The sequence below is a fragment of the Geotrypetes seraphini genome, chromosome 6 (genome assembly GCF_902459505.1).
Source record: "Geotrypetes seraphini chromosome 6, aGeoSer1.1, whole genome shotgun sequence".
Classification (NCBI taxonomy): Eukaryota; Metazoa; Chordata; class Amphibia; order Gymnophiona; family Dermophiidae; genus Geotrypetes; species Geotrypetes seraphini.
Genome location: NC_047089.1, coordinates 89,181,049 through 89,208,255, shown reverse-complemented (window position 1 = coordinate 89,208,255; position 27,207 = coordinate 89,181,049). Strand labels below are relative to the sequence as shown.

Below are 27,207 nucleotides of genomic sequence, written 5' to 3'. Positions count from 1 at the left end.
TCCTCCCATTGTACAGCATCCTTCCTCCCTTCTGTCTTGGATCATTCTCCCTCTTTTTCCCCTCCCCGCTCCTGCACAGCATTTCTTCCTCTCTCCTTTGCCCCCCAGGTGCAACATGTCTTCTTCTCTCTCACTGTTCAACATCTTTCTCTCATTCCCTCCCTTGCTGCAAAGGGAGCTGGGAAAGAGAGGGATCCAGGGTGCATGACTCTACTGTCACATATAACATTTTCCCCTCTCATCCCCTAGACCATATGCAGCATTTTTTGTCCCTGCCCATCAGCCCCACGCCCAACATGCCCAGAATGGTATCTTTCAAGCCATCTTACGTGTTAGTCAACCCCCCTCACTAACATCTTCAGACTTCATTTTCCTCTCCCTGTTTGCATACTAAAAACTTGCTACCACCCCAATTGGTACAGAAGTGTGCAAGCAAAAGTTTTATTTGGTTCATTTTGCTGCTTTGCTTTTGACTGGCTGTTTTCTGTTCACTTTGTTTCATACTCATTTTAATAACTTTTTTAAGTTTCACCTTGGAAGGAGACCTCTCTTGTGACATTCAAGGCAGTGCTTAAAACCTGGAGAGCAAGTATTTGCCATTGACTTTATTCCAGTGCTGCTGCTTGTAACAGCGGTCCGCTTTTTTTCTCCCCTGACCCAAGATCCTCTTGTGTCCCAGCTCTTTGTTAATTTGTTCTTGTAATTTAATGTTTGTGCTATGCCCTATTCCCCCTTCTATTGCATTTTATCTATATATTCTGTCAATTCAGGTTTTCATTTGTAATGATCTCCCTAACATGGCTTCTGCAAGGGAAGATCATGCCTAATGAACTTACTGCACTTCTTCGAAGGAATAAACAAATGGATGGACAAAGGGGACCCCATAGACATCGTATACTTAGATTTCCAAAAAGCCTTCGACAAGGTACCCCATGAACGCCTACTATGGAAACTGAAGAACCATGGGGTGGAAGGAGAAGTACACAGATGGATCAAAAATTGTTTGGCAGGTAGAAAGCAAAGGGTAGGAGTGAAGGGCCACTACTCGGACTGGAGGAAGGTCACGAGTGGTGTTCCACAGGGGTCAGTACTCGGACTGCTGCTGTTCAATGTATTTATAAATGATCTAGAAATAGGGACGAAGTGTGAAGTAATAAAATTTGCAGATGACGCCAAACTATTTAGTGGAGTTGGGACTAAAGAGGAATGTGAGGATTTAGAAGGGACCTGAACAAATTAGAAGAGTGGGTGACGAGATGGCAGATGAAGTTTAATGTAGAGAAATGTAAAGTCTTGCATGTAGGAAACAGTAACCCGAAGTACAGCTACATGATGGGAGGGCTGGTAATGGGTGAAAGTACCCTAGAAAAGGACTTGGGGTAATACTGGACAAGGCAATGAAGCCGTCGGCACAGTGTGCAGCGGCCTCTAAGAAGGCGAATAGAATGCTAAGTATTATCAAGAAAAGTATTACAACCAAATCAAAAGAAGTTATCCTGCCGTTGTATCGAGCGATAGTGCACCCGCATCTGGAGTACTGCGTCCAATATTGGTCGCCGTACCTTAAGAAGGATATGGCGATACTCGAGAGGGTCCAGAAAAGAGCGACATGATTGATAAAAAGTATGGAAAACCTTTCATATGCTGAAAGATTGGAGATACTGAGGCTCTTTTCCCTGGAGAAGCGGAGACTTAGAGGGAACATGATAGAAACTTACAAGATCATGAAGGGCATAGAGAAAGTAGAGAGGGACAGATTCTTCAAACTTTTGAAAACTACAAGAACAAGAGGGCATTCGGAAAAATTAAGAGTGGACAGATTTAGAACCAATGCTAGGAAGTTCTTCTTCACCCAGAGGGTGGTGGACACCTGGAATGCACTTCCAGAGGGTGTGATAGGACAGAGTACGGTATTGGGGTTCAAGAAGGGATTAGATGATTTCCTGAAGGAAAAGGGGATAAAAGGGTGGAGGATTACTATACAGGTCCTTGACCTGATGGGCCGCCGTGTGAATGGACTGCTGGGCATGATGGACCTCTGGTCTGACCCAGCAGAGGCACTGCTTATGTTCTTATGTTGAGTGATTCTGTTATAAAAGGTGGTATAACTGACATATACTTCAAACATATACCCACTTTCTATACGTTCTAGTTCATAGGTTAATGCATATGTAATGTTTTGTGTACACTAAAGTTAAAATAAGGTTCCCATAGAGAGATACCTCAACAATGTACATTCCTTATCTCCATCCACCCCCCCCCCCCCCATACAGACACACATGATCTGTCATTATTGCATCTAATAGATGGCTCTTCTTGTGGATCAGGGAGTTTTGATTCTGAGGGGCAAAGAGGAACGTAAATATTTGGTTGCGGGTCCTGAGGGCAAGGAGAAAATTTATTTCAGGACCCTTGAGGACAACTTGTCAGTTTCTTTTCTGCCAGTTCCATTCAAAGAAATCAAATCACTCCAGTAATATTGTTAATTATAATTTACTGGGTGACTAAAAAAAATCATTTTATCTTGTTTTCTTAGGTTATATTGGCAGACAAAAAGAAAAAAAAAAATAATTATAGGCACAGATTGAGTGGGGCTCTTCCCTTTATTTAATGCTCAACAGTTCCACAAGCTTTGGGGTGTTTTGATTATTGCAACTGTCTTCTACCCCAGTCTGCACCTGTGCAAAAAGGTGGTCTCCTGAGAGCTGCACCAGTGATGCCATTCTGGCCTGCTAAAAACAGTGGAATCACTGCACCAGGTGGTGCAGCTAAGTTCATGTATTTGGCTATATGGAATGCAAACGTTGGCCTCGCCAAAGCCTTGCAGCCTGTGTGGGCAAATGTAGTAGTGGTGATGGTGTCCACTAACTCCTAATCCTCAATGGCTGCCAATGGGTTAGGTTTTTAGGTTTTCAGGATATCCCTGATAAATATGAGAAGTTTGCATGCTAGTGCTCATCTCCTCCATTTACTGTGTGCATAGCTCTCTCATTAGGAACATTATGACAACCTGATCCATTGGTAGCTTATGAGGACAGGGAGTAGATACTACTGTTGCAGATCCTTTCATGGTTACATGCATACCTAGTAGTGTCTTTGCAAATGGGGCAGGGAGGGAGTATGGAGGAGGGAATGTTTGTGAAGAGGGGGAGATGGGAGTTTTGCTGGTCCTTGATCTATATTACTCTTGTTTTGATCCTTTGTATACTTCAAAGATTTAAATATAAAATCAGAACTGTTTGAGGCTTGTATGGATGGGGACACGGCTCATGAGGATAGGGCCACATTTTTCCCATGTCCATCCTTAATATTGTTTAGTATGGAAGAGAACACATACTGACATTGTTGGGGGTGGGGGGGTGGAATGTACAACAGGGACAATTGCCCTTGACCTTTTGGACAAAGAGGGTCCTGAGCCCAAAGAAAACACAGCTTGGAAGTGAACTTTTGAGGTCCCCTTCTAAATTTCTTCCCTGAGTTTCTCTTTGATGCCTTTTTCTGTATGTTCTTCCTGTAACTGCATTTTGGCAGCCTGCCTCAGCTGCACACCTGTGCTCTTTCAAACTACTGCCCCTCCTTTTTCTCTCCTTGCCCCAGAACCCCATGATCGCAAAAACTGAAAAAATGTTCCTGGCACACAGTATGCAATATGTAGTATAAGACTATTGGCATCTGTATCCATAAATCTATAAATACTTTAAGAAATCATCATACCTTGTTCTGTCTGATTCATTTATCACTATTTGAAAAAGTAGAAGTGAAAAGGATCTGCAAAAATTGGAGTGGTCTAAAGTTTGGCAATTAAACTTCAATGCAAAGTGGTGCACTTGGGGAATAGAAATTCAAGGGAGCTGTATGCTCTAGGAGGTGAGAACATAAGAACATAAGAATTGCCGCTGCTGGTCAGACCAGTGGTCTATCATGCCCAGCAGTCCACTCACGCAGAGGCTCTTTGGTCAAAGATCTACGCCCTAACTGAGACTAGCCCTACCAGCATACTTCCTTGTTCAGCTGATATATAAGGATAGGGAGAAGGGCCTTGGGGTGATTGAGGATCTGAAGGTGACAAAACAGTGTGGCATGGTGCGGTGGCTATAGCCAGAAGGATACTAGGCTGTATAGAGAGAGGCAAAACCAGCAGAAGAAAGGATAAGTTGAAGCCCCTGTACAAGTCATTGGTGAGGCTCCCACATTGAGTATTGTGTTCAGTTTTGGAGGCAGTATCTGGCTAAGGATATAAAAAGATTTTGAAGTGGTTCAGAAGAAGGCAACAAAAATGGCATAGGGCTTGCAACAAAAGATGTTTGAGAAGAGACTAGAAGACATGAATATATACACTAGAGAGAAGGGAAAGGGAGAGACATGATATGGACCTTTAAAAAAATTCAAAGGTATATAGAAACAAATCTTTTTCAGAGAAGAGAAAATGGTAATGCGTAAGAGTAATTTCAGGAAATTCTTTTTCATGGGAGGTTGGTTGGTTGCCTGGAATTCCCTCCCAAGGTAGGTGGTGGAGATGAAAATGGTGACATAATTCAAAAAAGCTTGGAATGAACACAGGATCTCTAATTAGAAAATGAATGGTATAAAAAAGAAAAACTTAAATGGTTGCATATGTGTTTGATGTGTCGAATGAAGCTTATGTGGCAGCTCTGTCTGTGAAGAACTAAGGCTGGTACTGAACAGACTTACAACGGTCTGTATAATGGCAATTTGGTTTAGGATGGGCTGAAGAGAGCTTTGATGGTAACTCTTTTTGGAACACGAGGACAGTGATGGGCAGACTTTATGGTCTGTATCCAGCAAATGACGAGATGGATTGGACAGATTGGAGTGAGCTTTGATGGCTACTCCATTACTTGGAACCTAAGGACAGTACTGGGTGGACTTCTGCTGTCTGTCCCAGAAATGTGTCAAAAAAAAAAAGACCATGTAATCATAAATGAATAATACTTGTGACTGTTGGGAGACTGGATGGATCTTTCAGGTCTTTCTTTATCTGCTGTCATTTACTATGTAATTATTTTTGGCTGGTTTACTTGGTTTTTACATCTAAAATGCAGAATGGCAGTTCATGAACTGTCTTGTGAATACAAAAGCACATTAGTTTTCTGCTGTGCTTTAGTAAATGAATGTTTACGTCAAGTGATAGGCTTTTCTCTGGCAGTTTGGGACATTTAATAGGTCTCTGTACTCCTGCTATTGATTACCATGCTCTATCCAGTATTTTGCTTTCTATAGTGAGATCTTACCTCTTGCATTTTTTGTGGGTTTGGGTTTTTTTTTTGTTACGGATTTCTTTAATATTGATTTTAGTTTCTCCATTGGAAGATTGCATTGTATTTATCTGTTACAAGAAATGCTTTCAGATTCTGTTAACTACCCTGGAGTTCTATGCTGCTTTTTGCGGGAAGAATAAGCTTCCCTTTAGCTGAGACAAAAATCAATAAGGATACGAAAGTAATACTCAACCTTTTTGTCACTCAACAGCCAGCCAAGTCTTGAAGCACTGTGTTCTAATGCTAGGTCATCTAACCTTCAAATTCCACCTGGAGCGATTTTTGTGCAGTGGCTTTCATTGCTGTATTCTCTTTCCATTTTGTGATGTCCCTTACCTGATTAATATCTGCTTTCAAGGGTGATCTGTTGAGGCCTTGCACAGATTTTGCTGCAGGCCTCATTTGTATAGTCATTAGGAGCCATTTACAAAAAGCATCAGCTGGTGCTAGGACCAGGCTTGGCCACTATAGGTCATCTTTTTGAGCACCGGAGGCTGTAAGCTTAAAAGAATAAAATTAAATTCAGTTGGCTTTTGTTTTTTTCAGGCTTTTTTAACACAGCTGCAAGTAACATATAAGAAGCTTTCACTACTACTGTGTAGAGTACACCAGACTAGAAAAAGTACCCTATTTTTCTGTGACCTGAGGAAGAAGCACAGCTAAGAAGGAATTGAGGAATGTTGGTGCTTGTGTGGCCATTTCTGCTTCTAAATTAGAGAGGGGAAATGGTGCTTTGATGGGGGGGGGGGGGGGGGGGGGGAGAGGGGACAGAAAATGCTGGTCCTGGTGGAATCATGTGGATTGAAGCCATTGGGGATTGTCATATAGATAGGGTGTTCCAATCCTTCTCTCACTCATCTCCAAACAACAAACCACAAAGTGAAAAGAATGATCCTCCCTCCTCCATGTAAAGCTAAGAGTAATACACAAAGTAGGGAGATGCAGATGGCTTTCCAATCAATAGTTGACCTGATCCACAGAGGTAAGGCAACAGTTGCAGATTTATTTAAATCAGCAAATGTTAAAAAAAACACAAAAACCCAGAACAAACAAAACTTGACATAGCCATATTTGGTATCAAACTGCCTACCTCGCGAATCATATAATGCTCTAAATCAGGATCCTACAAACTTTGTCAAGCCGCAGCACAGTAAACATAGTGGTGGTGGCTCGAGGGCATCTGGAAGTGTGCGCTGTTGACGCGATGACATGTGCATGCATGACACCATGTCGATGTCAATGCATGCACAAAACATCTCCAGAGAGGCCCTGAACCACTAGTGTGTATGAGTGTGCTGGGGGGGGGGGGGCTGCACCTCAGCACGGCTGCTGGTCCTCCCCCTCCAACGTACTTGTTCTGGAGCAGAGTCGGCAGCCATGGAGAGGTGCAGCAAGGGTCCCGTGATGACTGCGTCTGCTGGCTCTGCTCCAGAACAAGTGACATCGGAGGTGGGTAGACCAACAGCTGCGCTGAGGTGCAGGAAGGTCCCGTGATGACTACATCTACCAGCTTTGTTCTGGAAGAAGTAAGTGACGTCAGAGGGGGTGGACCGGCAGATGCAATCATCATAGGATCTTGCAGCAATTCCCCACATCTGCCGGTCCATCCCCTCTGAAGTAATTTACTACTTCCAGAGCAGAGCTGGCAGCTGTAGTCATTGCGGGACCTTGATGCATGGCATTGGTTGGAGGGAGAGAGAGAGGAGCATGGAAGGGTGGTGGAGGGAGCAAAAGGGGGCAGGGTGGCATGGAAGGGATGGTGGAGAGATTTAAAGAGGGCAGATGCTGATGGAATTGGTGTGCAAGGAAAGGGGAAAGAGATACAAGGGGGAAGGATACTGGATGGAATTGGGGTGGAGGGAAAGAAAGGGGACAGATGCTGATGGAAGGGAGAGGGAGAGAGTGAAATGCCAGATCATGGGAGTGTGGGGAAGGGAAGAAGATGGATTCAAGACCAATAAGGGTGAAGGGAGAGATGGAAGGGGGAGGCATATAATTTATAGAAGGGGCATAGAAGGAGAGAAGATGTCATATAGAAGGGCCAGAGAGAGGGTAGACAGTGACAAGAGGGAAGAGAGTGACAAGAAGATGAGGAAAGCAGAAACCATAGAAGACAAAGGTAGAATTTTTTTTTTTTTTTGCTTTAGGGGACATGAATCACTGTTTCTGTGGTGTTGTATTGCATGCAGAGTCCAGCTTCTTGGTGATTCAGTTTAAACCTTTGTCTACGTATTTCTATTTTATCCCCCTTTTACAAAACTGTAGAGCGTTTTTTAGGCGCCGGCCGTGGTGGTAACAGCTCTGATGCTCAGAATTCTATGAGCATCTGAGCTGTTACCACCATGACTAAAAACCGCACTACAGTTTTGTAAAAGGGGAGGGGGTTAGTTTGTGATTACATATTCCATACTAGGCAAAGGTGTTTTCTGTATTCTGTGTTTGAAAGACATGGTTTTCTGTTAGGATTGACTGTGCAGGATTGATCTGTACTAGCCTGGCTTGTTTAGTTTTACAATGGGTGTATTGATGTACTTCTCACTGCAGTATGCAAGATGATGCCTTTTCCTAGGTACACTCTTGTGCGACGTGTGGATTGTTACTAAAAATCATGTTTTTATACAGATGGGGTGAGGCGGGGGTCAAAAAATGATATGCTAGGTACGCCACTGGGACTAGGTGATGTGATGTGACTAGACAATGTGATGAAGCTATTAAACAGCAGGTTTAACCCTCAACAGAGCACCTGGGAGTCTATGCGGACCCCAGCCATGTATGCATGTCATTTGCATAAACACCGTTCAAGACTGAATGGAAATATTTTATGTATTTGTCATGCTGGCATTCCTGCATAGATTGATGTAAACCAACTTGACATGACAGTCATTTCTTTAAGAAAAATGTTTTTTTTTTCGTTCGGGATCCAGAGGGACCCCAACAATTTTCAATAACTGAATGCTAAAAACTAATACTGTTGGCAGTCAGGATCAATGTACAATAAGACGGAAACCCCCAGATTGAACTGTTGGGTAAGCGGCATTGTTTACCTATTGCTTTTTTGTCAATTTCTTCTATGTATAAATATTATATGGCTTATATTTATGTTTACCTTTGGACAACTTATATTTTACAAATATCTTAATTAATTCCCTTCCATAAAAGGTATTTCCCATGTAGGCAAACTTGGGTCATCCCTCCCCTTTAGAATCACTGAGATCTGGAATAACTTCACCTCCCCTCTACGAACCTCAAGCTCCCTCCAACTCTTCCGCAAACACCTAAAAACCTGGCTATTCTCAAAACTGTAACACTTCCCCCCTCTTAGGGCCTCTCACCTTCCCCCTTTACACCTAACTCTTTAATCTCTCCACTGTAGTTCCTCTCTCATCTTTCTTCCTGTAAACCGTGCCGAGCTCCGCATTCGTGGAGATGGTGCGGTATATAAACCCAAGGTTTAGTTTAGTTTAGTATTAGATTGGTAACAGCATTACTTTATATGAATTCAAACAGTATAAGATCACATGAATAATGAGAGATGTGATAATTGAGCAATTGTGCAGATATTTTGGATAATTTATCATCTATCACAATAGCTGCTGTATCAATACTATAGAAACCGAAACCATGGATCTATGTCAGTGGCAGCAAATGATGGTAATGATAGCTCAAACTGATAATGTTTCAAAGGCCATATTAGTTATTGCTAAAACTTTCATTTGATTCTGGGAAATGTTCATAGCACAGCTGCAAAAGTATTACATTCCTGGTACAGATATCACAGTAGATGAGCAACTTGTGGCTTATCGTGGCAAATGCCCATTCAGACAATACATCCCAAGCAAGCCAACAAAGTATGGAATCAAAATTTTGTGGGCTTGCAATTCGGCTACATGTTTTCCTCTGACAGGTAAAGTCTACCTTGAACACCATCCTGGTCATGATAGAGATAAGGGCCAAGGAGCAGCAATTGTAAAGCGATTGACAAAGTGCTGGGTGAAAAGTGGTCGTAATATTGTGATAGACAACTTCTTCACATCAATTCCATTGGCAGAAGATTGCTGCAAATGGATACAACACTGGTTGGAACTATTCAGAGAAATAAGCCTGATATTCCAAAGGAGATGACTGAAACAAGAGGAAAAGAAGAAAAAGTCATCCACTTTTGACTTCTGTAAAGAACTAATGCTTGTGTCATACGTCCCAAAGAAGGGAAAGGTCGTTACAAATGCTGTCATCAATGCATCACAACAAAGCAATTGAAGGGGAAGATCGCAAACCACAAGTAATCTTGCATTATAACTCTTGGAAAGGTGGTGTTGACAATATGGACAAGATGGCAACTACATATACTTGTTGACGTAAGAATAATCGTCGGCCAATATGCTAGATGCCGGTGCTGTCAACTGCAAAATGAGGCTAAGAAGACCCGAATAAGAAGGCCATTTCTGGTGCAATTAGGATGCCAGTTAACTGCTGATTATATATAGGAAAAGCTTCAATGTCCACAGTCGCTGCAGAAGGGAGCAAAGCAATCTCTGATCAGTCTTTGTTACTGCCAGTCAAATCCTGCCGAAAAATGCTAGTTGGGGGCCGCCAAAGAAAAAGCGATGTTATATCTGCAGTAGAATGCAGGATAGAAAAGTGAAACAGATGTGCATAACATGCAATCACAATGTTTGCAATGAGCACAGCACACCATCAGTATTGTGTGACAATTGCATCTGAAACTGAAATATAAACATTGAAGCTGAATATTATGTTGATGTTTTAAAATTAATTAATAAAGTTATTTATTAAAGTTAAATTCAGTCAGAAAAGTATGATTCAATAAATTTTTCAAATTTATAAACTGCTTGTTCCTTGTCTGTTTCATGATCTTATGGCATTTAACCTCAATAATTACTTACATTCAATTAATTTAAGCTGTAATATGACTTTTAGTGCTGGATCTACGCGGACCCCAGGTGCCCTTTAAAGTAACTTTCTTAACATGCCCTGTTGAGGGTTAAAACAAAACCAGAGAAAAATATTTTTTCACACAACGTGTAAGTAAACTCTATAATTCATTGCCGGAGAAATGTGGTGAAAGCGTTTGCTTAACAGGTTTTTAAAAAAGGGTTAGATAATTCCTAAAACAACTCCATTAGTCATTATTAAGGAAAAGGTGTGCACACTTGCTTAGTGTACATTCTCTAAGGAGAGTGCATGCTGATCTGAACTCTTAAAGCTTAGTGTCCTGGCCTTGATACTGGACTCTTAAGGTGGACCTGAGCTATAATTTCCTTAGCACATCAGCATGCAAAAGAAGTCTCTATTCTTTTCTGAAATTTACTTTAATAAATGTAGTTAATTTACTTACAGTTCATAGATTCTCAGAAGCTTGTTGCCCTAAAGCAAAAGACTATATAGTAATAGGTGAAGATGAAATTTTGAGAGCGGTTGTTTTTATAGCAGAGGTTGGAGAGTCATCAGATTAAGGTCATTCCAGAAGTGAGATGCTGAGTTGCGCATATATATGGAGCGTAGTGGAGCACATGTGCTTCTGAGATGATGTGGAGTGTGTCTGAGCTCATTCAGGCACAAAGGTCCAAAAGGAGCACCCACAAGGGCAGGGGATGAGGTGAAGTAACTAATAGGGGACAAAACCTGACACCAGGTTAGAGAGAAAGTCATAGAAGGTAGTCTATTTAGCGGAGACAGGTCAGACCCTTGCTGACCCATCAGAGCAAAGATGGTAGAGGTAATCAGGAAATATCAGCAGGTAGGCAAAGGAATCGAGCACAGTTGAGAGAAAAAGGTCTTTGCAAGAGAAAACGCTACTAGTAGCAAGGCTTATACAGATAAGCAGGGGTGGCTGAGCATGTATGAAATTACATTACCTACAATGCATTGCTCTTACGCCATAACAGAAGTGACTGCAGCACTAAAATTCTAAGAATAGCATTAATACATTTTAGTGCTATAATCATAAAAACTAGTATAAAGGCTGCTGGGGGCAGAACAGTCAACCGTACAACCAATGTGATAATGAACTAATTTATACAATATTTTGTAGTCTACTCAAACATTTAATCAGATACTTGATATGATATCTGAAGCATTTGTATAATACATCTTATATGAAACAGATTTAATGGCCATCTGTTTTCACAGGATCATTTTGGGGGGGAGTGATATTTTTATCAAAACTGTATGGTTATCCTGTGGGTCTGAAAGTTTAATTTGGAGTGGGGGGATGCAGTAAGGACAAAGACTAAATGTTCTCGCCATGATGTCTATTGCCTTCATGCCTGATCCTATATTAGCCATGTTACACTCAGTATTGTACAACATAATATGTGCAATTGTGCGATTCATTTTCTGTTCTCTTCCCTATAGCTTGATCAATAAGATAAAACCAGGCATTATTAAGAAGATCAATCGTCTATCTACACCAATAGCTGGCTTGGTATGTAGTAAGTAAAGTTCTTTATTTTCTTTTGTATTTACTATTTTATATTCCAAACTGAAAAAAAACACTGTAGCAATAAACTTGGTATGGAGATATGAATCTGACTGAGAATTTAATGTAAGACACAGCATAAGAGAACCTCCCATGCTAAACTCCTCCCCCCCCCCCCCCCCACACACACATACCCAAAACAATCCCCACCCCCTTAAAAACTTCTAGAGGAAGCTATTGCAAGTATTAAAACGTGAAGTGGCTTGCATGGATTGCTAACTGCAGTTTATAGGGTTTCAACTGAAACTGTCAGAATGTAGACAGGGACAGCATTAGGGGGTACAAACAGGGCATTGCTCTAGCCACAAGCCTGCCTAAAAGCTGGAAGAGATTTAGCCTGCTTGGTGAGCTTTGTGGCCTCTCCAAAAATCTGTCCTGCGACCCCCCCTCCCCCTTCAAGCGTTCAACACATTTCATTTGTAAACAAATACAAGGTGATATTACTAGGTAACTCTCCAATTAAAGTATTGGGTGCTGTGACTAGCTCTTATATGTAAAGGTTTGTTCCTCATCTGTTCACTAGTTTAACTCCTGGCATTTGATGAAATCGTGTTGCAGTTGATCATCTCAAGACTGCATCAGGCTTCTAAGAAGAAACTGGAGTAACCTGTGTGAAGTGACTGTAGTTAAACTCAAATGTTTAATGAGCACTAGGGGAGTTAGAGTTTTTTAATAATGTTTTTGCTAATTTTGGATAGATTATATGGGGAAATTGTAGAAATCCCTACCCATATGGGTCTCTCTCTTCCTCTGTTATGTAGGAGTCCATTATACCTATTTTCACATTCCAGAAGTTTAATCCAAGGTGTGTTTCAGAACCAGAAAGTTGCATTGCTTTTTAAGTAGCAAGGTAACAAATGAAAAAAAAAAGTGTATCCATGGCAGAATATGGACTCTTGTATCTGGAGGAACTCTTCTCTCTCCTTTACTGTTTCTGGTCTTCCCCACAAATACCTTAAACCATGGTTCCCAACCCTGTTCTGGAGGACCACCAGGCCAATTGGGGTTTTCAGGATAGCCCTAATGAATATGCATGGAGCAGATTTGCTTGCCTAGCCATCTCCATTATATGCAGATCTTTCTCATACATATTCATTAGGTCTATCCTGAAAACCTAACTAGCCTCGTGATCCTCTAGGACAGAGTTGGGAACCACTGCCTTATGCTGAAGACTGGACTCGGAAGTGATCACAGTTTCCACACTCCAAGCCTTCCTTGTCTCAGCTCCAAGATCCCTGATGCTGACTTCTTTCCAAGAGCAGTGGCACTCCTTCCCTTTCTGATATTCTGTTTCAAAGTACATTACGAGTTGAATGTGTTTAGATCAATGCTGCATTTTCATGTTGTTGCATTTGTGATACGTGTGTTACTCCTGAGGGAATTCTGTGCAATTGCTTAGTGTAGAATTTCTTCACCCCAGAGGATACAGAATTCTGCATAGTGCCAGCATCAGGTCTCTTCCTTCCTCTCCTGCAGAGATTGCATAGCAGAAGGAGGAACTAAACCACTTCACTTCCTCCTCTGCTGGCTTAGACCAGACTATTTATGTGAACCGCAGGAGTTCTGCAGATTACATAAATAGTCAAGTCTTTGCTGACAGAGGGAGGAGGAAGTAACCTGATAAGCCATAGTGCAGTTCCTCCTCCTGTCACACAGTCTGTGGGGGAGGAGGAGAGAGCCAGCTTCAGAAGTACATTGAAGGGGATGTGGCATCAGAGAAATATGTATGTGCCATCAGAGAGGGTGGGGGGTGGCTGGATTTTGAAAGAGGGAACTAGGAGGAAATTTCAGGCCTTACGATGGGGAAATATTATGGGAAACTAATTGTGCAGAATTCCCCCAGGAGTAATGTGAAAAGTTCTCTAAGTTTCTACCAGTTTTGCAGGATAGAGGCCTCTAATGGTCCTAAATCGGGCATAACCTTTTTATGTTGTTCAGTACAATACCAGAATTGAGAGCGCTGCTCTTTCCAGTGAGGTAATGGTAGGGCAACCTCATTTGGAGAGAGAATTCCAAATCCAAAGGTGGTGTTCTGTCTTTGGCTAGAACATCATACCACCCCATTTGTTGTCTTTTGGCTAGCTAAGCGCATTACAGCACCAAGGATTAGATTCAATTATGTTATTCCTTTACTACTTTAAGGTGTCAGAGGATAGAAGGGCAGCCTCAAAACATAGAAACATGATAGCAGATAAAGGCCAAATAACCCATTCCAATCTGCCCATCCTAAGAGATTCCATGTATCATGTCCCATGCTTTCTCACATTCAGACACTAGCCTTTGTCTCCACCACTTCTACCAGAAGACTATATCCATGCATTCTACCACCCTTTCTGTAAAAAAGTATTTCCTTAGATCACTCCTGAGCCTATCACCTTTTAAGTTCAGCCTATGCCTCTCATTCCAGAGCTTCCTTTCAAATTAAAGATTTGCCTCATGTGCATTTATGCCATATAGTTATTTATGCAGCATATACTACGATGGAAGTGTTAAGCACCAAATGCTGTTTTTGATCTATCGCACCTCGACCCTGAAGAAGTGGGTGGAAAATGTGTCGGAAGGTGTTGCTGCACCATAAGTTAAGTTAATTGTAAAATATATAAATTGTTTATACACATAGAAAAATCAGTAGATGAATTCAAATGAGAAATGAAAAAATTTGAGGATCAATGAAAATTGGAGCCAGTTGAGTCATGCTCTGGAATGGCAAGCTGAAGTCCCTCTACAAAAACATATTTGAAATATAAATATGAGAAGAAAATAATTGTATAAACATAAGAAGTAAATATCAGATGCAAGTTCTTGAATGTTGGGATATAACATGAGACATAGGTATTTAAACATATGTTATCTCCCTCTCACCTTTTCTCTAAAGTAGACATATTGAGCTATTTAAGTCTGTCCCCCACACACCTTATGATGAAGACGACCAATCATTTAGTACATAAGAACATAAGAAGTGCCATCTCTGGATCAGACCTTCGGTCCATCAAGTTCAGCGATCCACACACGCGAGGCACTGCCAGGTGTACACTGCAAAATTTTTAGTCACCCATATCCTTCTATGCCTCTCATAAGGAGATGTGTGCATCTAGTTGGCTTTTGAATCCTAGGCTGGTCGATTCTGCAATAAACCTCCTCTGGGGAGAGCATTCCAGGTGTCAACTACTCTCTGCGTGGATGGTCAGAACTTCCTGATATTTGTCCGTGAACTTGTCCCCCCTCAGCTTCATTCCGTGTCCTCTTGTCCGTTGTCAAATTGGACAATGTAAATATTTTTTTCTGCTCTATTTTGTCGATTCCTTTCAGTATTTTGAGGTCCAATCATATTCCCACGCAGAATCCTTTTCTCAAGGGAGAACAATCCCAGTCTCTTAAGTCGATCCTCGTATTCTAATTTCTCCATACCATTTACTGGTTTCGTTGCTCGTCTCTGCACCCTCTTCCAGCAGTTTTATATCCTTCTTTAGGTTGGGAGACCAATGTTGGGGTGCAAGTGGGGTCTGACCATTGCTCTATAAAGCGGCAATTATGACCCTCTCCGATCTACTCGTGATTTCCATTCTTTATCATGCGCCAACATCCTATTTGCTTTCTTTGCCGCTGCCACACATTGCGCTGACTGTTTCAGAGTCCTATCTATCAGTACACCCAGGTCCTTTTCTTGTTCGCTCTTGACCTACTCCATCCTGTTATATCATTTTGAAAGGTGCATTCTCCAGAATTATACACAGTATCCTAAATGAGGGGTCTTACCCAGAGTCTTTTATACAGGGGCATCAATGCCTCCTTTTCCCTCTGACCATACCTCTTCCTATGCACCCAGTCATACCTTCTAGCTTTCACTGTCGTCTTTTCAACCTATTTGGTCATCTTTAGATCATCTCATACTACTTACAGAAGCCCAAGTCCTGCTCCTCTTTCGTGCTGAAACGTTTCTTCACCGCTTAAAACTGTACCATTCTCCTTCGGTTTTTTTTGCAGTCCAAATGCATGACCTTGCATTCTTAGCATTAAATCTTAGCTACCAAATTTCAGGAACCATTCCATCAAGCTTCACTAGATCCTTTCTCATGTTGTTCATACCATCAGGGGGTGGCTACTCTATGGCAGATTTTGGTATTATCTGCTAAGCTCATTCAGCAATATTGCTTACAAAATTGTTCAAAATAACATCCCACCTAACTTTAAACAGAGAAAAATATTATTTTGAAAATATTTGGGGGCCTATCTCGAGTCTTTGCCACACAGAGCTAGAAGTTTAGTGCTTAAAGTCTTTCTTCGTTTTTTTAACTTCTTTATTCATTTGAAACCAAAAATAGAGTGCAACATATTATACAATCATATTTAACTATAATAGCAGCCTAAATACAATCAAAATTGTAATCTATGACAAAATAGATATATCATACCCCCATATTCATATCAAAAATTGCACTCAAATTAAAAAAAATAAAAATATTTTCCAACCCTCCTCCCTGCCCACCCATCCACCCACCCACCCTGGACATGCATAATCAAAGGGGCAAAATCAACCATCACTCTTGCAAAATTTTGTCAATGGCTTCCAAATCTTCAGAAACTTCTTATAATGTCCCTGTTGTATAGCCATAATACATTCCATTTTAAAGACATGGCACAGACACTCCCACCAAAAGATATAGTTTAATTGATCCCAGTTTTCCCAATTCCTTAAAATAAGCTGAATGGCAACCCCCTGCTTAATTCTTTTTCATTCTTACTGGTATGATTGCTGCTCTGTGTCCATCTGCTCCGGAGGTGAGAAGGCTCTCCCCACCCGTCATAGGTTCGGGGCTGTTGCTGCAGAAGAGGTGGAACTCCTTTCTTTTTTCTTTTTTTTTTTTTTGGGGGGGGTTGTTTACATCTGGGGGCTTTGGTGACCCTCTTTTTCCTTTCTTCCAGGGCTAGGGTCTTTAAAGAACCTTCTCATTTGCTGTAACCTTGCTGAATTGTCCTGGGGGAGAGAAGATGGGAGGGGATTTTCTTTTTGCTTTTTGGGGGGTGGGAACTATTGTAGTGGCTGTGTTGTAAAATAGTCCTTTGCAGTTCCTGTTAACGTTCTTGTTTTGATATGTATTTTTCAGCTGTTGTCGTGGTTGTACTCTTGTTTCATCATAAAAATTGTTTGACTCTTAATAAAAAAACAACACCCAAGAACTAAACTTTGAGGCACACCACTAGTAACATCTCTTTCCTCAGAGAGATTTCCATTGACCACTACCCTCTGTCACCTTCCACTCAATTAGTTATTGACCCAGTCGTCACTTTGGGGCACATATGGAGGGCACTCAGTTGATCTGACAAGGATAAAAGGTTTCCACTGATCTGGAAATGAAGAGTAGGATTTGCAGGACAATCCTAGAAGCAGAAATGGGGGTAGACAGGAAAGAAGCACCTGCTCCCATATTAGAATTTACAAGGTATCTAACAGGAGCTTGATCTAGGAGAGCCAGGGTTTGAGAGAGGATACATCCACAACCTGTGCCTCTGATCTGCCTTTTAAGAAAGAAAAGAATAGAGAGAGGTGGTGAATACAGGGGTTCATTAGCTTAAAAGACCAGCAAGAGAGAAGGGCATTTCTCTATCCCAGGGTAGAGAGAGGAAAGAAAAAGTGAACTGGTGGATTGGTTTTGTTTTGGGGGTTTTTTTTGTTCTATATCTTGAACGATTTTCTTTCTGTCTTGATCCAAGTTTGCTGAAAGATTTTTATTAATAGTTCAGATAGATTATGAGTTTGTGGGACTAAGTGGTGGAGAGTGATCCCATACTTAGCTAGTCCCAATCAAGAATCCTGTAATCACAAGAATGACGGTACTGCTTCTGAAGGGTTCATAGACAAAACCGCCAAAGACAAAGGCGCGCGCCGACAACTGAGCGCAAGATGGAAGCGCGCGCCGAAGAAAAAGAGTGTTTATAGGGGCTCCGATGGGGGGTTTTGTTGGGGAACCCCCCCCACTTAATACAGATCGTGGCGGCGTTGGGTGGTTTGGGGGGTTGTAACCGCCCTCATTATACTGTAAACTTAACTGTTTCCCTGTTTTTTAAGGAAAAAGTGAAGTCTTCAGTAAAATGTGGGGGGTTACAACCCCCCAAACACCCCACAATGCCCCCACAACGCGCCGCGATCTGTATAAAGTAAAGTGGGGAGGTTCCCCCCCCACACCCCGTCGGAGCCCTTTAAAACAGTCATTTTCTTCGGCGCACGCCTCCACGTTGCACTCAGTTGTCTGCATGCGCCTTTGTCCCGGCGCGCTTTTGACCTGACACCCTTCTGAAGTATGTGCCCCTGATCTCCCTGCTGAGGGAAGAGTGCCTGGTGTTGGACTCCCAAAAGAGGACACTACACAGGAAATGCATTTGATTGCTATACAGCAGACTATTGTCATTTTTAAAATATGCTGAAGGATAATGCTAAAACATACATTTTAGATGTATTTGATATTGAGGAATAAAATTTAAGCCAGGGTGGGCAACCAGGATCCTCAAGAGCCCCAACACAGTTGGTTTTTATGATTCCCACAATAAATATGCATGAGATTGATTTACTTATACTGCTTCCATTGTATGCAAATCAATCTCATGCATATTCTTTGTGGAAATCTTAAACTGACTGGGTTGTGGTCCTTGGACCTTGGCTGCCCACCCCTGATGTAAGTAATTTAAGTAAAAATGTGAGGATCTTAATGGAGAAGGTATGTGAGGGAGCCCAGATGACATCTGTATATAAACAAAGGCTCACAGGATCAGGAGTAACAGGGTGAATAAAATGGCAAGAGAGTTAAGACACAGGAGGGGAGGGATTGTGACTAGTCAAACCAGATCATGACTGATACAGGGAAGCGGGGAATGTCACCCAGGAACACCACTAAACATGACCAGAGGCCATTACTGTTTTTTTTTTCTTATTATTATTAACACGAAATTTAAGTGTTTCTATTACGAAAGGCTAGAAGTATTTGCATTTAGTTTTTGAAAACCTGCTCTTCGCCATTCCTCCGTGCTGATATCTGATCTTTGCTGGAGACTGTTTCTACAGCTGTGCTTAAGCTTGGACAGCCTGGGAACCTCCTCTGGGCTTGAGATCAAAACAGATGAGAATTTGTCTTGGGGAATGGAGATGGTGGTGGTGGGGAGCCAAGCAGAGAGCCCTTTTTAATTCTGTATTCAGATCTTCAGGTAGCCTGTAATCCAAATGGTCCAAAGGAATTTGCTAAAATTCTGTGATCTGTAATTGCCATCAATGTGCCTGTTAGATACTTCTGTGGCTAGGGAGTTGGTTTTTTAAAACTTTTCTGAAAAGAGCTTGATATAAGGAAAGCCTTCCCTAATGCAGTTTTATGTATATAGTTCATATATAGAACTTTGGTAACCCTTAATCAGTAAAACAGAGAATAGATCTTCTGTTTGGGTGAAGCATATTTCATAGTGTGTGTTTTTTTGACCTGACGGACATTCAGCTCCAGAAAACTGATCAAGAAATGCATTAAGTTAGGCCACTTATAACTTTTTATCAGACTAAGTTACGCTGGATCGCTCGTTATCTTTTAACGAACATACTGATCTACTGATTCAAAAAATGCTTTGCAGTACTGTGGAAGTTTCGTCCTATCAAAAAATACTTTGATTCAACATCTTTAAAATTGTTGGTTCAGTCATCAATTCTGTCCACTCTGGATTATTGTAACATTATTTATCTAGGTTCTCATAAAAAAACCTCTTAGTAGACTTAGGGCTCCTTTTACGAAGCCGAGCTAGCGGGTTTAACGCATGCGACTTTTCATCAAGCACTAACCCCCGCGCTGGCTGAAAAACTAACGCCTGGCTAGCACGTCCGGTGGTTTAGCGCACGCTATTACATGCGTTAAACCGCTAAGGCGCCTTCGTAAAAGGTGCCCTTAGCATGATACAGAATACAGCTGTCCGCCTGATTTTTGGCCTTAAAAATATGATCATGTTAGTCCTTACTACCAAAAGCTCCATTGGTTACCATTCGAGGCTAGAGTTTTATTTAAATTTGGTTGTATTTATTTTAAAGCTTTATTTGGATTGATTCCAACTTACCTCTCTTCCTCTTTGAATTTCATAATCCAAAAAAGAACACACGAAGAATCAGTTGGTTTATGTTCCCATCAGTAAAAGCATGTTGCAGCAAGAGATTCTTGGGAAAAACCCTTGCATTTCAGGCTAGTGTAATGAATTCATGTTGGAATGCTCTAATCCCCCAAGCTTAGTCTTACTATTTATTTTGAAAAATTCTTAAAACTTATTTATTTGAGAAATACTTGTCTTAATTGTAATTGTATCTTCCAAGAAACACTTTGATGCTTATGCTAATTCATTGTTTGTTCATTCTATTTGCTGTCAACTGCCTTGAACTGAAGGTTTGGCGGGTATATAAGAATAAAATTATTATTATTAATTATGTACTTCAGTCAAGCAATATTCTTAGAACTTGTTAGGTGCCAAAAACTCATGTTTGAGTCCTAGCAACTTGAATTTATTAATCAAAGACTAATATACAGTAGTACATGGAATAACCCATAGTTGTGCAAGCCTTACAGATAATATATGTGCAAAAAACCATCTATTTATTCAATTTTCTATACTATTCTCCCAGGGGAGATCAGAATAGTTTACGTGGATTTTATTCAGGTTCTCAAGCGTTTTTCCCTGTCTGACCCAGCAAGCTCATAGTCTATCTAATGTACCTAGGGGGGATTAAGTGACTTGCCCAGGATCACAAGGAGCAGTGTGGGTTTGAAACCACAACCTCAGGATACCGAGGCTGTAGTTTTAACCACTGCGCCATACACTCCCAGGGCTGCCATCAGGGCAGTACTACCAGTCCTGCATTCAGGGGCCGGGAGCTGACAGGGGGCCCGGGTTCCCCCAGGGTCCTAGGCCACAGTTCTTCAACCGCCGGTCCGCGGACCGGTGCCGGTCCCAGTGGCGTACGTAGGGGGGGCGGTCCGCCCCAGGTGCATGCCCCAAGGGGGTGCACAGGAGAGAGATGGACGGGGGACCCGTGGAGTTAAATACATCTCAAGCCGCGAGGCTCGTCTTCTGTTCCTACCTGCCCTGCTGCTCACATATAGCCGATTGGAAGTGTTCCCCGATGTCAGCGCTGACGTCTGAGGGAGGACTTAAGCAAAGCCTGCCCTCCGACGTCAGTGCTGACGTCGGAGAATACTTCCGGTCGGCTATTTGTGCGCGGCAGGGCAGGCAGGAAACAGGAGACAAGCCTCTCGGCTCGAGCTCCGTTTTGCTGAGAAAGTTGCAAAGATGGGCTGGGAGGCAAACGCGGAACACAAAAGGGGGGAGGGAGTGCATTTTGGACACAAGGCATGAACTTGGGAGAGAGGAAGAGAGGGAAAGAGATGCTGAGGTGGGGGAGGGAATGTGTTTTTGGACACAGAAGGCATGGACTTGGGAGAGAGGAAGGGAGGGAAAGAGATGCTGATGTGGGGGATGGAATGGGATTTTGGACACAGAAGGCATGGACTTGGGAGAGGGGAAGGGAGGGAAAGAGATGGTTGTGTACACGGGGAATAGAAGAAAGGAGAATTTTTGGTCATAGGGAGGGAGTGAGGTACAGAAAGTGGCATACCAAGGTGGGGGAGGGTGGGGGGGGGCGGTCTGCCCCGCCCCGGGTTTACGTCCCAAGCGGGTGTACTGCTGGCCACCCTACAGTGTTCTCCCTAGGCCGGCAAACTGCGGCTTTTTAGCCACTTGAGTGCCACCGCTGCCATCGGGAACAGGCCGGCGCCAAGTTCTCCCTGATTTTCCCTGTGGGGCCGACCAACTCTCGCCACTCGCGTCAATTCTGACATCGGAGAGGACGTTCTGGGCCAGCCAATCGCTGCCTGGCTGGCCTAGAACATCCTCTCCAACATTAGAATTGACATCAGGTGGTGAGAGTTGGTTGGCCCCGCGGGGAAGAGAAGCAGGGCGAACACTAATTAATGCACTAATTAATTATTGGAATTAATGGAATTAATGGAAACACTAATTAAGCATAAATTAGATACAATCCTAGACGAGAAGAATCTACGGGATCCCCGCCAACATGGATTTACCAGAGGCAGGTCCTGCCAATCCAATCTGATTAGTTTCTTTGACTGGATAACAAGGAAACTGGATGTGGGTGAGTCCCTGGATCGTTTACTTGGACTTTAGTAAAGCTTTTGATAGCGTTCCGCACCGCAGACTATTGAACAAGATGAAATCAATGGGACTGGGAGAGACGTTAACTACATGGGTCGGTGATTGGCTAAACAGTAGACTTCAGAGAGTGGTGGTAAATGGTGCCCCTTCAAAAACGTCGGAGGTGATCAGTGGAGTGCCTCAGGGCTCGGTCTTGGGCCCGATCCTCTTCAACATATTTGTGGGAGATCTGACTCAGGGGCTTCAGGGTAAAATCACATTATTCGCCGATGACGCCAAACTATGCAACATAGTAAGTGAGAACACTTTACCAGACAGTATGACGCAGGACCTACTTCTATTGGAACATTGGTCCTCGACTTGGCAGCTAAACTTCAATGCTAGAAAATGTAAGGTCATGCACCTCGGCAGCAGGAATCCATGCAAAACTTACACACTAAATGGTGAAACCTTAGTTAGGACCAAGGCGGAACGTGATTTGGGGGTGATCATTAGCGAAGACATGAAGACTGCCAATCAAGTGGAGAAGGCTTCATCAAAGGCAAGACAAATGATGGATTGCATCCGAAGAAGTTTTATCAGCCGGAAGCCCGAAGTTATAATGCCATTGTACAGATCCATGGTGAGGCCTCATCTGGAGTATTGTGTACAATTCTGGAGGCCACATTACCAAAAGGATGTGCTGAGAGTTGAGTCAGTTCAAAGAATGGCCACCAAAATGGTCTCGGGACTCAAAGACCTCCCGTATGAAGAAAGGCTGAATAAATAGCAGCTATATTCACTTGAAGAACGTAGAGAGAGAGGAGACATGATAGAGACGTTTAAATATATCACCGGCCGTATTGAGGTGGAAGATGATATCTTCTTTTTTAAAGGCCCCTCTGCCACAAGAGGCCATCCGCTGAAAATCAGGGGTGGGAAATTTCATGGCGACACCAGGAAGTTCTTCTTCACCGAAAGGGTGGTCGATCGTTGGAATGAACTTCCACCTCAGGTGATTCAGGCCAGCAGCGTGAAGGATTTTAAAAGGAAATGGGATACACATGTGGGATCTCTAGGGGGGTAAATTCAAGGGGGTAGGGTTGTTGGAGTGGGCAGACTTGATGGGCTGTGGCCCTTTTCTGCCGTCATCTTCTATGTTTCTATGTAACTCGGAGCGGCCTGTTCCCGATGGTGGCAGTGGCAGCCTATTCCCCAGTGGCGGTGGCAGCATTTTCCCAATGGTGGTGGCATAGGGGAGGGCAGGGAGAAAGAAAGAAAGAAAGGGGGCAGGGTGAAACAAAGAAAAATGGGGCACGGAGAGAGAGAGAAAGACAGACATACAGAACGAAAGAGGGTGTGGAGAGAGAAAGAAAGAAGAGGGCAGGGTGAGAGAGAGAGAAAACAGACATACAGAAAGAAAGGGGGTATGGAGAGAGAGAAAAAGAAAGAAGGGGCAGGGTGAAACAAAGAAAAAGTTTGAGGTCTGGAAGAGAGGAAGCATACAGGAGGCTGAAAGAAGGGAAGAAATATTGGATGCACAGTCAGAAGAATAAAGTGCAACCAGAGACTGATGAAATTACCAAAGGTAGGAAAAATGATTTTATTTTCAATTTAGTGATCAAAATGTGTCTGCTTTGAGAATTTATATATGTTTATATTTTGCACTATGGCCCCCTTTTACTAAACCGCAATAGCGTTTTTAGCGCAGGGAGCCTATGAGCATTGAGAGCAGCGTGGGGCATTCAGCGCAGCTCCCTGCGCTAAAAACCGCTATCGCGTTTTAGTAAAAAGGGAGGGGGAATATTTGTCTATTTTTGTATAGTTGTTACTGAGGTAACATTGCATAAAGTCATCTGCCTTGACCTCTTTGAAAACCCGCAGAATATAAATGATAATTAACATTTTCTCTGCGTACAGCGTGCTTTTGTGTTTTTAAAATTTTATTGTTGGTAGATCATTTTGACTTTGCCACAAAGGTAAGGGAGAGGGAGGGAGGGGAGCTGCTGAAAAGCATCTAGTAATCCTTGCAGGCTTGACTGTGCAGGGAATTATTTTTGTAAAATCATGTTTTGTTATGTGACTGGCATTATTTAGACTTTAATTTCTATGAATGAATAGAATGAAAATGATATAAATTACTTGCTTGTTTTTATGTGCATGCGCTGAAGGAAAGTGGAGAGAGAGTGGGCTGAGGACGCTGAAGGGAAATGGGGATGAGAGAGTGGGGAGAAGACGCTGATTTATAAATTGACAATTGTACAGAATATTGTTTCTTTTTTATATTCATCCATAGCTGCATGTTAATGATGTGTTCATATGCACTTATTTATCATCATAACATATACATCATCATTAACATGCAGCTGTGGATGTGTAAGGACAGGCTGAGGAGGATGGATGGGAAGGAAGGAAGGTGCACATATCAACATATTGTACATTTTTAACATGCATGATGCAGCTATAGGCAAGTTGAGGAGGATGGGATCATACAGATGTGTATGTTCAGATATGCGCTCAGATGTGTAGTTTTTTCTGATATATTTATTAAGCTTACAGTATTTATAAAACACATTTAATACTTGTTACAAAAAGAAATCCTTAACTGAGATTTTACATTCAAAAGTGAATTATAGCTACTAGCACTATTATTTATTAGTTATTTATTATGCAGATGTTTGTTAGTTTGTTATTAGTTCAGTATTAGACATATGTTAGTTTAGAATAGATAGGTATAGATTAGTTTAGGTTAGGGCCCTGCTGAAAGAGTCTACCTTGACGTGGTTGCAGGCTTACAAATCTTTTGGTCAAAGAGTGCGGTGAAAGAGAAAAGTATGTATGTATTCGGCCCATGGAAGAAGGAGGGGACGGTGGGGGGGGACGGTGGGGGGGGGGAAGGGGTGCATGGGGGGCCCAATAGGATTGCTCAGTAAGGGGCCCAGAAATTTCTGATGGCGGCCCTGTACACTCCCCCCGCTAGACACTCTGGGGTGAATTCAAGAAAGGTTGCCTAAAGTTAGGCACTAATAATCTGAATTCTATATATGGCGCTTTTGAGTAGCATGTGCAAATTTGGGTGCTCTGCCTATTTTTGTATGCACAGCTTAATTGAATAAAGAGCCAATTAACGAGTAATTATAAATTGATATATAAATTTGTGTGCCAAAAAAGGGTGTGGAAATCAGCAGGTCTTAAGCAGATCAGGGGAGTTCCTCACATTTGCATGCGTGGTTATAGAATAAGGGGAATCCATGCCTAACTTCCTGTCACTGCCCCATTCCTGCAAGCTTTATCTTCATCTGCACAAGCTTCAAACATTTTAAAATCATAAGTAGCAACATTCTAGAGCTCAGATTGTGATGTCATAATGCCTCATTCCACCAATGCCTAAGCTCATCCTCATCTGCACAAGCCTCAAACACTTTAAAATCATAAGTGTTAAAAGCTTGTGTTGTTACAGCAGAGTTTGCAGGAATGGGTCGGGGACAGCAGCAAAACTCACAGGGACTGGGAAATTGAGTTCCTGCAGGTCATCTCTACTCTAGACTACAGCATACCACAGTGTAAAAAAACAAACAAAAAAAAACCAACATGACACAGTATCCAAACTATATATACTATCCCGAGTGGTCTATAAACACAATACTAATTCCACTCAATAAGAAAAGTGCAGGAAATCTCCAGATTTATCCAGGAAAAGGCCTCAGAGGTGGAGCCTACGCACAGTCATAAACTGAATATTAACCCGCGAAACGCTGGCCGCGTTGGCATTCCTTGAGCTAATATTGCCCCGGCATTGCTTCAGGCTACTACCGCCTTCAGATAAGTGGCGTTTTTTTGAAACTAAAGGCTGCTTTAAAAATAACCTTAGAGTCACTTTTCTCAGTGTCGTGGATTAGTGCTTGAAATTGAATGAATGATAGGACATACATAGCAAATATATATTAAAATAATGAGCTTAAAGGGGTTTTGTTGTTGATTAAAAAAGCCATGAAAAATTAAAAATTTAAAAAAAAAAAAAAATAGAAATTCTAAAATAATGTTTTAATAATAGTGTGTTGTTGCTAAATTTCAATAAATAATACTAACAGGTTTTTGGCCAATGATTGGAGCAAGGAGTTGATAAGCTCCGCTGATCCATTCAGTTTATGACTGTGCGTAGGCTCCACCTCTGAGGCCTTTTCCTGGATAAATCTGGAGATTTCCTGCACTTTTCTTATTGAGTGGAGTTAGTTATCTAATTTAGTACAGTATCCAAACTATCATCTTTCATTTCCTGGCATGTTCCTATGTGATGTGGGCACGTATCTGATATTTTAATGTGTTGAACCGAACGAACCACTGTTACAGTACTATATTTCTCTGCTTCAGCTGAATGTTGAAACCTGCTGTGTTCAATCAGTCAGAAATTTACAAAAGGTAAATTCCAAGTTGAGAGAGTCTGTGCTTGAGAATCAAATCATGGTCCTTGACACATGTGGAGGAAGATGAAGTGGCTTCTATACATAGCAGTCCCTATACACTGAAATGAGAGAAGGGTTAGACTAATTTGTAGTCTGCACTGCCCTTAGACAGGTGGGTTTGTTTATATACTGCTGGCATGGAGAATGAGAAGCTGGATATCATGTAATCCATCTCCCTGTTATACCCGTAAGTAGAATAGAATCGGGCAGGTAGGTGAAGAGGGCACAGCTGCACTTGGACCCCAAGCTTGAAGAGATTTCCCAAATATCAAGATAAACATTGAGAAAATGATTTTAAAATGAAAATATGAACTATTAGAAACGTGCAAAAATTTGGAAACTTAAAATGTGAGTAATGAATGTCTCAAGCATAAGCTAAATGTTAACAAAGGGTGTCCTTGGCCTGTTAAAATTTTGGGGGGAAATTTCATAAGATGGAAGAGAAACTAAAATCGATCCTTTTTTATTTACGATCTATAAATGGAAGTATAGCAAAATTGCAAGCTTTTCCTAGGTTTGCACTTAATGCTATGCTGACAAAACTCAAATACAGCAGAATTTCTCTCTTCATATTAAACTCATTTGAAGAGAATTTAAGACAACTTCTACTGATTATTTTCTTACGTTCCAATGGAGTCCTTGCATGTCCTTAGAACATCTCAGTAGGCCCATCATGCATCATGTTCGTGTGCCTTCAACAACACAGTACCTGCAAACATAGGGATGGTGTGCGATCAGGACATCTCCTCCCCTTGTGTCCCTCTCTTTCCTTTCCCCTCACTTTCCTGGTCTTTTTTCAGAA

The 27,207-nt window shown here is 42.0% G+C and overlaps 1 protein-coding gene across 12 annotated transcripts in view; it reads left to right on the top strand.

The window, feature by feature from the left end:
- The window catches only part of LMO7 (LIM domain 7), a 444,867-nt gene that overhangs the window by 121,574 nt on the left and 296,086 nt on the right, over positions 1–27,207 (top strand). For all 12 annotated transcript variants that reach the window (XM_033950185.1, XM_033950181.1, XM_033950180.1 and 9 more), the window contains one exon: positions 11,655–11,724. In XM_033950185.1, the coding sequence (XP_033806076.1) occupies positions 11,655–11,724 (70 nt within the window). The remainder of the gene's footprint in view (positions 1–11,654; positions 11,725–27,207) is intronic.